At 36.9% G+C, this 14,644-nt stretch overlaps 1 protein-coding gene across 6 annotated transcripts in view; it reads left to right on the top strand.

The window, feature by feature from the left end:
- The window catches only part of GBF1 (golgi brefeldin A resistant guanine nucleotide exchange factor 1), a 125,217-nt gene continuing 110,573 nt past the window's right edge, over positions 1-14,644 (top strand). For all 6 annotated transcript variants that reach the window (XM_074233835.1, XM_074233834.1, XM_074233833.1 and 3 more), the window contains exon 1: positions 1-243. In XM_074233835.1, the coding sequence (XP_074089936.1) occupies positions 191-243 (53 nt within the window). In that variant the 5' untranslated portion in view covers positions 1-190. The remainder of the gene's footprint in view (positions 244-14,644) is intronic.

Here is a 14,644-nt window from a genome sequence, read left to right as displayed (position 1 = left end):
TGAACTGACAGGGAAAGGAGCCGGTTCCTCCGCCCGTCTCGGGCCCCGAATCGTCGCCGCCGCCGCCGCCGCCGCCGGCCCGGGCTCACCGAATCTTGTCTCCGGGCACGGACACCCATCCGCTTCCCCTCCCCGTCGCAGGGGCCGGGAGACAGTTCGGGGCCTCCGCTGGCTCCCGGGCCGGACATGAATGGTGGCCGCCGGCCCTGGGACTAGGCCTCGCCATTTTGGATCCGGTGACAGGTCAGCGAGAGCTTTTCCCGGGAAAAGCCCCAGGGCCGGGCCTCTGGCGCGTGAGGGAGCCAGGGAGGCCCGCGCCTCGGGCTGGGTGATGGGGACGGGGGAATTGTGGGCAGGACTTTGATAGGCCATCTCGGGGGGCAAAGGTGAGCGCGCCCGCCCCGGGGGGCCTGTTTGTACCCGAAAGGGGCTTGAACCCCTCCGGGCCTCCCCGAGGCTCGGCGGGGCCTACCTCACCCCGGGCTGCTCACCAGCTTGAAGCAAGCCCAAAGCTTTCTTTGAACACCAACCTTCAGCCTCCCGGGTCAAGGCAGAGTAGAGGCCTGCCTGGAGAATAGTTTGGGCTCGTTTCCATCGCAGCTTCTCCTCGCAGGCATAGATGTTCTTAAAGCAGATTATCTTGTTTTTCTCCTTTCATAGGAGTTGATTTCATGTGGATACTTTCCTTTGGCCTTTTTAGTTTCCCTTCAGTCATTTTTTCCCCCCCAGCCACTTGGTTGTTTAAGGAGTGAAGAAGTTTTAATTTCAGGGAAAACCCCAAGAGTAGCGGCTTTTCTTAGAGAGAAGAGTTTGAAGTCTGGTATTTGTAGCTGCTGATCCTTTTTTTTTTTTTAAAGTGAGTGAAAGCAGGACTTAAGAGAGTTCATGGGGTGGCTAGGTGGCACAGTGGATATTGCACCTGCCCTGGCATCAGGAGGACCTGAGTTTAAATCCAGCCTCAGGCACTTAATAATGACCTAGCTGTGTGGCCTTGGGCAAGCCACTTAACCCCACTGCCTTGCAAAATCCTAAAAAAAAAAAGTTCACCAATTTAGACATTTTGGGATCAGGGCATAGAACAATTGATAGAACTGGGCCTAAAGCTTTGTACTAGGCACTGAGGACAGATAACAGTTTAGGTTATGGTATTTTGGACTGATGGGTTACGGCTGATCTTGGAAATGCTACTTCAATAGTCTAGTACTCTACAGGAATCTTTAAATAGCCCGAACACAAATTTGCATTTTTTTTTAGAAGCTCTGGAAGGCATTGAGCTAGATTCTGTGGGAATTAAAGAGATTTTAATTTTTCTCTCTGATTGTCATTGTGATCAGTTTGTAATATTTTATAGGAGCAGTACAAAACTTGGAAACTTCAAGTAATATAATTTGGGTGTGATCAAGAAATGCAACCTTGGCCACTAGAAGCACTGAACCTGAGGTTTTGAAGTGATTGGAATCATAGAATGATAGGATTACAGAACTGGTCCTAGCCTTGGAGACTATTCAACTGGTACCTCAACTAGAAGCTCTGCAAATTACCTGACAGCTTTATTTGAAGACCTTCCTTGAAAGGGGAGCCCACTTTATCTTAGGAAAACTCATTCCACTTTGGAAAAGTCTAATTGTTAGGAAGTTTTTATTTACTTCTCTGTAGCTTCTAACTTTCGCCCCTTTTTCTGCCATCTGGGACCAAGCAGAACAAACTTTATCCCTTGAATACATCTATCATACCCTCAGCCAAACTCCACCCAAAATCTTTTCTTCTCCAAACTAAAGATTCTTAGCTTCTTCATATGGGGAGGGCCTGAAACTATTCATTATCTTGGTCATCCTTCAGTTTATTAATGACCTTCCTAAAATATGACATATACTGCTGAACATGATATCCAACCTACTGTCCAACTTTGGCAAGATAGAATGGAACTATCACCTTCTTGGATCTTATTACCTTATATTGTAACCAAAGTTTATTATTACCTTGTTAGATTGCCTTTTCAAATCATTTCACTCATCCTCTGCTAAAGCTATCATATCTTTTAAAGAAAGAACTAGCCATACCCCTCTCATTTTGTATTTGTGAAATTGATTTTTGAATGCAAATGAATTTACATTTAATTTCATTTTATTAACTAGTCTTATGTTCTTTTTGGACTCTAATTTTATTCATCATGTCCATCCATCATGTTCCTTATCTCTCAGAGTTTTGTGTCATCTTCATATTTAATGATCACTTACCTTTAGTATACCTTTCTCTTAAGTCACTATTGATTTAAAAAAAAAGAATATTAACTAGAACAAGACAAAGCATAGATCCCTGTGGTACTTCCTTCCAAAGTTATATCAACTGTTGATGATTACTTTTTTTGTTTATCCAACTAGTTTAGATTCCGTCTTTCTGTACTATTATCTGCCCCACATCTCTACATATTGTTCACAAGAACAGAATGAGAGACTTTGTAAAAGCTTTGTTTGATCTACCCTATCAATGAAGGAAATGAGGTTAGTCTGGCATGACCTGTTCTTGATGAAGCTATGCTGGCTCACTGTAATCACCACTTCCTTTTCTAGATGTTTACTACCCATCCCTTATGTGTTTTAGAAGTTCGCCAGGAATTTAAGTTAGGGTCTCTAGTCTATAGTTTGCAGATGCCGCTGTTTTCTTTTTGAAAGTTGGAACATCATCTTTGGCACCTTTTTTGTTCTCCATGATCTTTTTTTAAAATTTTATTTATTTAAGGCCATGGGGTGAAGTGACTTACCCAAAGTCACACAACTATTATTTTTAGGTTTTTTTGCAAGGCAGATGGGGTTAAGTGGCTTGCTCAAAGCCATGCAGCTAGGTAATCATTAAGTGTCTGAGGTCGGATTTGAACTCAGGTACTCCTGACTCCAGGGCCAGTGCTCTATCCACTGTGCAACCTAGCCACCCCTATTTAACCTATTATTAATAAAATTGCTTTATGTCATTTTCGGAACTATTTTTTTTTGTTTTACTGTGTGTTTTAAGTATTTTTCTTTTTTTTCTTTTTTTTTTAGGTGTTTTTTTTTCAAGGCCATGGGGTTAAGTGGGTTGCCCAAGGTTACACAGCTAGGTAATCATTAAATGTCTGAGGCCAGATTTGAACTCAGATACTTCTGACACCAGGGCTGATGCTCTGTCCACTGCATCACCTAGCTGCCCCCTTAAGTATTTTTCTGATGCACTTTTCTGTCACTATCCTCTCATTTGGTCACTGTTGAATAATTCAACACCTCACTTCTATACCAAAGCCCTCCCTTATAACAAGTAACTGTAGTCAAGCAAATCATTGGCTATGTTTGATAGAGTCTATCTCAGCTTTTCTTTGTTAAGGGGCGTGATTTTTTCAGTGGCTCAGAAATTTCAAGTTTTTTCAGACTAACCCTAGGTTGTAGTTTATCTAGGCCAGGTGAATTGAATTTATTAAGAACCATTAGGCTCTTTTACTGCCTTTATTAATTTTGAATTTCAACTCCCAACTAGTAATTTTGTCCTGTCCTTTCCAGTTTGAAGATCATTATGCTTGGTACAGAAAGCAAAAAGATAGTAAAAGTTGAATAGTTGTCCTTATTGTCATCTGTTATTATCATCATCCCATCCACCCTCAACAGCATTCCAGGATTCCTCACTAGTCTCAGATCATATTTTCTTTTAGCCCTCCTTCTCCTCTTTATAGGACAGTAGCACACTTTTATACTCATTTTCCTTTACTTACCTTTTCTTCCATCTTTTATACATGTCTTTTAAAGAAAAATTTAATTATGTTTCCTGGGTTTACACATCAATTTCTTTAAATTCACATTCCTTTCCTTGGAATTCTTTCTCTTTGTATCTTTAAAATGTAATCCCTAAGATTCTCCCCCTTAATTTTAGGTCATGAGATCTTAGGTATCCTTTCTCTGTATCTTTTGAAATTTCCAAAAATCCAGGTTGCATTTGTTTTTACTTTCATTCTCAAATCAGTTTGAAGATATAACAGTTACTTCCCCCAAAACTTCCTATAATTTCTACCCTAGCAGTCAGGTTTTTTGTGTCATTGAATATTAGGTTCAGTATCACAGTTCCCCTTCTTGGTTCTTCTACCTTTTGAAAGATAAAATAATTAAGTCAAGCCAAGAAATTATTAGCTGCCTTGCTTCTGGTAGAGAGAATGGACCAGCAGTTGCTTATATCAGAAATAACAAATTCTGGACCCCTGAGTGGCTCCCACAACTCCCTAGTGTGTCTAGAACTAAATTTAAATTTAATTGGAAAACGTTTGACAAAATAAAAGTAAAACATAGGTAATGTTAATTTGTGTTTTTCTAAGTCAATATGTGGTCTCTAGAGATCTATTTATATTGGAGTTTGACACCTCTAGCCTATAAAACTGAAGTCCCTACACCACTGTATCATTTCTTGATGCCAGACCTGTAATCTATTTTTGTATTTGTCCATTTCTTTCTGACCAGGTGTTCTATACATTCTGAGAGCATTAATTATCTCTTCTGTTTCTATCTCCATTGATTTGTTTTAAATAAATTTTTGTTCATGTCTTTTTATCATTATAATTTCCCCAAATATCCATCCTACTTTGCCCTCTTTGGCTTGGGATTTTAGACTGTACATTTTAGTTTATTTATTTGTTTTGTTTTACCCTTTCAATTACATGCAAAGATAACATTCAATATTCATCCCTTTGCAATCTCTTGAGGCTCACATTTTCCCACCTCCATCCTTTCCCTCATTCGAGGAATTTGACATTGGCTGTACATGTATAATCATGCTCAACTTATTTCCATATTATTTATGCTGTGAAAAAATCAGAATGAAAGGGAAAAAAAGCTTGAGGAAAAGGAAAAAAAAATTTATGAAACAAGTTTTAAAAAGTGAAAATGGTTTGCTCTGGTCATTCAGACTCCATGGTTTTTCCCTCTGGATGTGGAGATGGCATCTTCTGTCACAAATCTTTCAGAATTGTCCTTAGTCACTGAACTGAGAGGAGCCAAGTACATCTCAATTGATCATAATATATATAGTATTCTTGGTTCTGCTCACTTCACTGAGCTTCAGTTCATACATATCTTTCCCTGCCTCTCATTATTTGTTTTTATTTGTTTTTAGGTTTTTTTGCAAGGCAAATGGGGTTAAGTGGCTTGCCCAAGGCCACACAGCTAGGCAATTATTAAGTGTCTGAGACTGGATTTGAACCCAGGTACTCCTGACTCCAGGGTCGGTGCTTTATCCACTGCACCATCCAGCCCCCCCCATTATTTCTTATAGAACAATAAATAGTTCTCCATCACATTCATGTACCACAACTTGTTCATCCATTCCCCAGTTGATGGGCATCTCCTTAGTTTCCAGTTCTTTGCCACTATAAAAAGGACTACTATAAAATTTTTGTATGTATGAGTCCTTTCCCCTTTTTTATGATATCTCTGGAATTCAGACCTTGTAGTGGTATTGCTGGATCAAAGGCTATGCAGTTTTATTTCCTTTTGGGCATAGTTCCAAATTGCTCTCCAGAATTGTTGGATCAGTTCACAACTGTACCACTCACATACTCTCCAACATTGATCATTTTCCTTTTTTTGTCATTTTAACCAATCTGACAGGTGTGAAATGATACCTCAGAGTTGTTTTAATTTGCATTTCTTTAATAATGATTTAGAACATTTTTTCATATGATTACAGATAAATATAATTTCCACATCTAAAAACTGCCTGTTTATATTCTTTGACCATTTACCTGTTGGGAATGATCTGTATTCTTATTAATTTGGCTCAGTTCTCTATATTTTTTAGAATGAGGCCTTTAGGGGCAGCTAGGATGTGCTGTAGATAGAGCACCGCCCCTGGAGTGAGGAGGACCTGAGTTCAAATCCAATCTCAGACACTTAATAATTACCTAGCTGTTTGATCTTGGACAACTCCTTTCTTTTGTTGTCCTTAATCCCATTTCCTTGCAAAAAACAGAACGACAACAAAAGAAGTGAGTCTTTTATCAGAAATACTGTGAAAATTGTTTCCCAGCTTTCTGAATTTCTTCTAATCTTGGTTGTATTGGTTTTATTTGTGCAAACCCTTTTAATTTAAGGTAATTCAATTTGTCCATTTTTATTTTATAGTATTCTCTATTTCTTCTTTGGTCATAAGCTCTTCTCCTGACAGATAAATTATTCCTAATTTTTCTAATTGGTTTCACCCTTTATATCTAAATCCTGTATCTAATCTGACAGGTGTGAGATGTGAGTTTATACCTAGTTTCTTCCATATTATTTTCTAGATTTCCCAGCAATTTTTGTTAAATAGAGAATTCTTATCCCAGTAGCTGGAGTCTTTGGGTTTATCAAACAAATATTGTCATTTACTTGGTACTTTATTTGTACCTAATATATTCCACTGATCCCCCATCTCTATTTCTTAGCCAGGACCAGACAGTTTTCATGACAGTTGCTTTAATATATAGGTTTAGATCTGGTATAGCTCTGCCACTTTCCTCTGCATTTTTTCATGAATTGCCTTGATATTCTTGACATTTTATTTCCTCCAGATAAATTTTGTTACTTTTTTCTAGCTCTGTAAAATATTTTTTTGGTCATTTGATGGGTATGCACTGAATAAGTGATTTAATTTAGGTAGAATTATCATTTTTATTATGTTAACTTGGCCAACCTATGAGCAACTGACATTTTTCCAATTGTTTAGATCTGATTTTATTTGTGTGAAAAGTGTTTTGTATTTGTGTTCATATAGTTTCTGAGTTTGTCTTGGCAGATAGACTCCCAAGTATTTTATGTTGTCTATAATTATTTTAAATGATATTTCTCTTTCTGTGACTTACTGCTAGACCTTTGTTGGCAATATATAGAAATGCTAATGATTTATGTGAGTTTATTTTATTTCCTACAACTTTGCTAAAGTTGTTAATTATATCAAGTAGTTTTTTAAATTGATTTTCTGGGGTTGTCTAAGTATGCTATCAAATCATTTGCAAAGAGTGAGAGTTTGGTTTCACATTGCCTATTCTTTTTTTTTTAATTTTTTTTTTTTTAGGTTTTTGCTAGGCAATGGGGTTAAAGTGACTTGCCCCAGGCCACATAGCTAGGTCATTATTAAGTGTCTGAGGCTAGATTTGAACTCAGGTACTCCTGACTCCAGGGCTGGTGCTCTATCCACTGCACCATCTAGCTGCCCCCCCCCTCATTGCCTGTTCTTATTCCTTCAATTTCTTTTTCTTCTCTACAAACTATTTTTTTTTGGTAAGAGTTTATAACTTTATTTCATATGTTTCTGCAAATGTTTAAGATGACAAGGAACAAAGTATAGAGATTTGAACAGCAATATGAACTAGATTTTCTATGGAAATTTCAGAGTGCCTTAAGAAAGTGAATTCTTTTTTAAAAAAATTTGTTTATTTATTTTGAATTTTACAATTGTTCCCCTAATCTCGATTCCCTCCCCCCCTCCACAGAAGGCAGTCTATTAGTCCACAGAAGGCAGTCTATTAGTCTTTACGTTGTTTCAGTACTATACATGAATCTAAGTTGAATGTGATGAGAAAGAAATCATATCCTTAAGGAAAAGAAACAGTATAAGAGATAGCAAAATTATATAATAAGATAATGGGTTTTTTGTTAAATTAAAGGTAATAGTCTTTGATTTTTTGTTCAAACTCTACAATTCTTTCTCTGGATACAAATGGTGTTCTCCATTGCAGATAGCCCCAAATTGTTTCTGATTGTTGCACTGATGGAATGAGCAGGTCCATTAAGTTTGATCATCACCCCCAAGTTGCTGTTAGGGTTTACAGTGTTCTTCTGGTTCTGCTTATCTGTATCAGCATCAGTTCATGCAAATCCTTCCAGGCTTCCCTGAATTCCTGGTTTCTAATAGAACAATAGTGTTCCATCACATACATATACCACAGTTTATTAAGCCAGTCCCCAATTGATGGACATTCACTCAGTTTCTAATTCTGTGCCACCACAAACAGAACTGCTTTGAATATTTTTGTATAAGTGATGTTTTTACCCTTTTTTATCATCTCTTCAGGGTATAGACCCAGTAGTGGTATTGCTGGATCAAAGGGTATGCACATTTTTGTTGCCCTTTTGGACATAATTCCAAATTGCTCTCCACAAAGGTTGGCTGAGTTCACAGCTCCACCAACAATGTATTAGTGTCCCAGATTTCCCACATCCTTCCAACACTGATCATTGTCCTTTCTGGTCATATTGGCCAGTCTGAGAGATGTGAGGTGGTACCTCAGAGAAGCTTTAATTTCCATTTCTCTAATAATGATTTAGAGCAATTTTTCATATGGCTATGTATTGCTTTGATCTCCTCATCTGTAAATTGCCTTTGCATATCCTTTGACCATTTGTCAATTTGGGAATGGCTTTTTTTGTTTTAAAAATATGACTCAGTTCTCTGTATATTTTAGGGTTTTTTTTTTTTGCAAGGCAAATGGGGTTAAGTGGCTTGCCCAAGGCCACACAGCTAGGTAATTATTAAGTGTCTGAGACCAGATTTGAACCCAGGTACTCCTGACTCCAGGGCCGGTGCTTTATCCACTGCACCACCTAGCCGCGCCCCTCTGTATAATTTAGAAATAAGTTCTTTGTCAGAAATACTAGTTATAAAAATTGTTTCCCAGTTTACTACATTTCTTTTGATCTGGCTTACAGTGGTTTTGTCTTTGCAAAAGCTTTTTAATTTAATAGAATAGAAATTATCTAGTTTTGTTTTTGATGATGTTCTCCATCTCTTCCTTGGTCATAAACTGCTTCCCTTTCCATAGATCTGACAGGTAAACTATTCCTTGATCTCCTAGTTTGCTTATAATATTGTTTTTTATGTCTAAATCCTGTATCCATTTGCATCTTATCTTGGTATAGGGTGTGAGGTGTTGGTCTAAACAAAGTGAATTCTTAAGAAAGATAGTAAGTTAAAGAAAGAAGGGAAGACAGTTGCAAGGACTTTTGTTGGTAATATATAGAAATAGGGTTGTAAGAGAAACAGTATTTTTTTTTTTTTAGGTTTCTGTAAGGCAAATGGGTTTAAGTGGCTTGCCCAAGGCTACACAGCTAGGTAATTATTGTCTGAGACCAGATTTGAACCCAGGTACTCCTGACTCCAGGGCCTGTGCTTTATGCACTGTGCCACCTAGCCGCCCCCAAACAGTATTTTTAAAAGACAAAAGAAAAAAGAAGAGAACAAATCAGCATAGTTGATCTGGACATTGAATAAATTTGAAAAGACATGCTACGATCCAGACTAAGATCCAGACTGTTTCTACAAAGAGATGAAATAAAGGTTTCTTATCATATCTGTTCTTTTTGAGTTGTACTTGTTCTTCAAAATTTTGCAACATTTCTTTTTGGGTTTTTTTTCATGGTTCTTTACTTACACCGCTATAGTCATAGTGTATCTTGTTTTCTTGACTCTGCTTATTTCACTCTGTATGAGACTTCCTTGATTTTTTTTAATTAATTTTTTCAATCAGCAGAAATTCATCTTCCCTCCCTCCCATCTCATTTCTCCAAATTAGAAAAAAAGAAAAACAAAACTCCTATTACAAACATATATATCTCAGCAAAACACGTTAATACTGAACATGTCAAAAAAATTGTTTCTTGAGTCTTTCACCTCTATGTGGAGATGGACAGACAGTTTGCTTCATTCTTTAAGTCCTCTGAAATCACAGGTGGTCATCTCACTTAGTAGAATCATAGTTCTAAGTTGTTGCCATTGTCTAAATTGCTCTCTTGTTGTTGCTCACATTATTTTTAATCAGTTTGTACAAGTCTTCCCATGTTTTCCCTGAAATCTCTTACAGCATAACAGTAATTATTATGTTAATATATTATAATTTGTTCCACCATTCCCTAATTGATGTGCACGTCCTCAGTTTCTAATTTTTTGCCACCACAAAATCTATTTAATCATCATTTTGCCCAACTAGTTATTCTATAATAAAAGGGAGGAAATTGTTATAGGGAACAGATTTTTAAATTTTAATTGTTCAGCCTGAGTTTGGCAATTTTCTAAAGAGGGATTTAACTAAACTGGAAAATGAAATAGCAATCTATTTAATTCATTAATTTAATGAGCTTTCCTTACTTCTGTAGAATTGATTAAATTGGCATGTATTTCTAGATTATTGAATGGACAGGCTAATAAACATAACTTTTGAATAATAGCCCACCAGCTGAGCCTGGACAACATCTGTTGATGCTGTAGAAGGCTTTCCTTTTCTTATTAAAAATGGTTTTTTAAGCTGTGTGGCCTTGGGCAAGCCACTTAACCCCGTTTGCCTTGCAAAAATCTAAAAAAAAATGTTTTTTTAAATTATTTTTTATTTATTTAAGACAATGGGATTAAGTGACTTGCCCAAATTAATTAGTTATTAAGTTAGACATTTATTAAGTGTCTGAGGCCACATTTGAACTCAGGTCCTCCTGACTCCAGAGCCAGTGCTCTATCCACTGCACCACCTAGCTTGCCCCCATGGGAAAAAGTTTCAAATGGGAATAGTTCTGTCCTTTAAAACAAGGAGCTTGACTCTCTTCTAAGACCTTTCAAATGTTGACTAAAGATAAATAGTACATTCAGTTCTTTGTTTAAGTTGATATTCCTTGGTACCTTTGAAGAGAGTTGTGTCAGTGGAATGATGAATTTGGAAGCTATATTGTAGAGGGTTTAGAAATGAATGAGAGGAGAGGAAGGGAGCTACACAAAGAATGGACAACTCACTCAAGGAACATACCTGTGAAGGAGAAGAGTTATAGGGTAGCCTGCATGAGTGATAAGTAAGTATAGGTTTGTTTGTTTTTTAATCATGGGGGAGCATGAATTTGTGTTTATAGGCAGAAAGAACCATTAGATAGGGAGAGAGTGGATATAAGAAAGGGTTTGGGGATGATAATAGGAGCCATTTGTTGGAGAAGTTGGAAGAAGATAGAATCAGGGTGCATGTAGAGGAGTTGGCTTTGACCCAGAGGGCCTTCTCTTAATTTTAGATAGGAATGAAGGAGAGAATGAGAAAAGACATCATTGATGTATAATAAAGAGGTAATATAAGGAAGCTTTAGGCAAATGGTCTTTTTTTTCCAGTGAAATATGAGGTTGAGGTCCTCAGTTGAGAGAGTGTGGAAAGAAATACCATGGAAGGTTTGAAGAGGGATGGGTTTTAGAACAGTCTCTGCAGAAAGTGAATAGTAAATCAGTTAAGTTGAAGTCTTTAACACTTGAATAGAATCAGTAATAAAAGTAGCAAGTATTTATACAGAATCTTAAAATTTGAAAAGTGCTTTATATGTTATCTCATTTGATCCTTATGATAAATCTTTTAGGTAGGTGCTATTCTTATCTTCATTTTATAGATCAGGAAACTGAGGCTGAGAAGGTTTAAGTGATATGTTCATGGTCACACAGCTAATAAGGTTTTGAGGCAGGATTTGCACTTAGATCTTTCTGACTCCCAAGTGCAGCACTCTATCTATAGGGCCACCTACCTGCCTCAGATGGTGGGAGTAATTCAACACTGGGTATTGGCAAGATGTGATACACAATAGGTCCAGGACTGTAGAGTTGGGTTGGTTCACTCAACTCAGGGATGAAAATAATGAAGGATAGAGAGTGAAGTAACTGCAAGATTATAGTCTGGGAAAGAACAGGTTGGAGGGGTTAGGGTGGGAGAGGGAATGGAATGATAATCAAGAATAGGGTTAGAAATTAAAAAACTTCAGGAAAGATGGAATGATAAAAGATTATGACCAGATAAAGAAATTTTGAAGTTCATGAACTAGGAATAGTTGTGGAGAATGTGCAACATCCAGGGTTTGACCATTTTTGTATTTCTTTTTTTTTTTTTATGGAATTACAGGGTCACATTTTAATTCCTGAATTTTACATTTCAGCATTAATATCACCACATGTGTACAAATGGTACATTTTTGTATTTCTAGGGTAGAATAGAGGTGTGGTCATGGGAACTGAGTAGATTGAGGAAATAGGAATTTAGAGTGTCTGAAAGAATGTAGATAGACTTATTGAAGTCCTTTTTGTTTGGTTGGTTTTTTGCAAGGCAATAGTGTTGAAGTCTCACAGCTACGTAAGTATCAAGTCTGAGGCTGGTTTTGAACTCAGCCCTCTTGAGTCTAGGTCTAGCACTCTATCCACTGTGCAACCTAGCTGCCTCTGAAGTCCATTTTATTGAGGCCTGGAGTTGGGGAGGTAGACAAAGCCCTAGAGAGAAAGAGAAAGATTATGAACCACGCACTGAACTCATTGAATTAGGAAATAGAGTGTTTTGGGGGTTGATAGATAATCAATGTAGGCTGGATATTGTGAATCTCAAAAGAAAAGAGGTTATTTATTGAAAGTGCTCAGAGAGTGAGTGTCTGGAAGTAGAAATGAGGAGCAAAGGAGTATTACAATATGGTAATATGGCATCCATTGAGGAGTGTGTCCAGGCGGGGTATCAATCACTAGAGACAGGTCCATAGAAGAGAGGTTAGATTAGACTAATTTTCCTTGAGGTTCAACCTCTTGACAGGTAATGATGTTATGTCTTGTGAGACCTTTCTCACAGAAGGCAGAATATTCAGAAGAATGGAAATTTAGTCATTAATATGAGTTTGCCTTGCTTGCTTGGTAGAAGGTCCAGTGGGGCATGAAACAGAAGAGCTCTTGTCTCTAGAGGGCAGCTTAGTTCTAGAGATGATCTTGGGGCAGAACCCCACTAAAATTGGAGAAATGACAGACACTAGACCATCTTTGTCCCATGCTCATGGTCCTGGTGTAGGACCAACTAGAAATTGTCATAATTTGCAATTCTGATAATTGTTTGCTCTTATCCTATGACCACTTATCCCTTCATTGGGGCATGACTTTTAGTGTTTTGCCCTTAAAATTTCACTAAGACTTTTGGAACACCCTGTATATTTGTATTAGTGACTTATTTTATTTTGTATAAATAGAAATTGTTTGGAGGTATTTGTAAAGATTTTCCCAAAGTATGTCTTTTCCCATTCTAGTTGCAGTGAATTTGTCTGCAGAAGCTTCTTAGTTTTTTTGCAATCAAAATTTTCCATTATATCTTTTTTTTAGGGTTTTTTTTTTTGCAAGGCAAATGGGGTTAAGTGGCTTGCCCAAGGCCACACAGCTAGGTAATTATTAAGTGTCTGAGACTGGATTTGAACCCAGGTACTCCTGACTCCAGGGCCAGTGCTTTATCCACTATGCCACCTAGCTGCCCCCCCCATTATATCTTTTGTGATAACTTTTATCTAGTGTTTGGTAAATAATTTTCCCTTCAGTCATAGTTGTAAAAAGTACCTTATCTGTTTTTTCTAATATTTTTATGTTGTATCTTTAGTATTTAGATAATTATTTAGAACTTACTGTGATATATGATGAAATCTGGGCACTTTTTAAGTCTTTACTTTTCAGAGCTTCTTTGGAAAGCCTATGGAAAGGAAAAGCTACTGAGTCAAGTTCCAGCTGTTCGATTCTCCAATGCTAGCCATTTTTCCTTTAGCCAATCTGTCAGTCATTTTTGTAAATATTCATCTATTTAATTTAGGTCATCAGTTTTATTGGCATATAATTGGGCAAAATAATTTCTCAACTTCTTTTATTCTTCATTGATTATGAATTCATATTTTCATTTTTGATACTGGTAATTTGATTTTATTTTTTTTTAAATCAAGTTAGCTGTTCTTTTCTATTTTTTTGTTTGTTTTCTAAAAACCAGTTCTGAGATTTATTTATTGATTCATTGGGGTTTTGTTTTCAGTTTTGTTCATCTCTTTGATTTTCAGGATTTCTATTTTGTTATTTAATTAGAAGCTTTTATTTTGTTGACTTTCCAGTTTTTATCGGCTTTTTTCTCTTTTATTGATCAAATGTTTAGATAGATACATTTTCATATTAAGATTGCTTTTGTTGCATATCCAAAATTTTGGTATATTGTCTCATTGTTGCTCTTTTCTTTAATAAAATTATAGATTGATGTAAGATATGTTCTTTGATCCACTCATTCTTTTTTTTTTTTTTTTAGTTTTTGCAAGGCAATGGGGTTAAGTGGCTTGCCCAAGGCCACACGGCTAGGTAATTATTAAGTGTCTGAGGCCGGATTTGAACCCAGGTACTCCTGACTCCAGGGTCGGTGCTCTATGCACTGTGCCACCTAGCTGCCCCAATGTCAAGATAATTTTTAGCATTCATTTTACAAGATTGTGAGTTCCAAATTATTTTTCTCCTTCCTCTCCCCTCTTCCAAAAATGGAAGACAATTTGATATAGGTTATACGTGTATCATCATGTAAAACATTTCCATTTTAGTCATAGTTTTGAAAGAAGAAACAAATCAAAAAGAAAAAAACCATGAAAAAGAATAAAGTAACAAAAAACCTGCTTCAATTTGTATGTTTTATCTGCAGTCTGGATGTGAACCACATTTTAATTTATGTGTCCTTTGTACTTGTCTTGGATCATTGTGTTGCTAAGAAGAGCTGAGTCATTCCTAGTTGGTCATCACACAGTGTTGCTGATACTATATTCAAAGTTTTCCTGGTTCTGCACATTTCACTTTCCATCAGTTTGTTTCACTCCTAGGTTTTTCTGAAATCTGC

The sequence above is a fragment of the Macrotis lagotis genome, chromosome 4 (genome assembly GCF_037893015.1).
Source record: "Macrotis lagotis isolate mMagLag1 chromosome 4, bilby.v1.9.chrom.fasta, whole genome shotgun sequence".
NCBI classification, from domain to species: Eukaryota; Metazoa; Chordata; class Mammalia; order Peramelemorphia; family Peramelidae; genus Macrotis; species Macrotis lagotis.
Note: the sequence above shows the minus strand (reverse complement) of the source record. Positions and strands in the feature narration are given on the sequence as shown.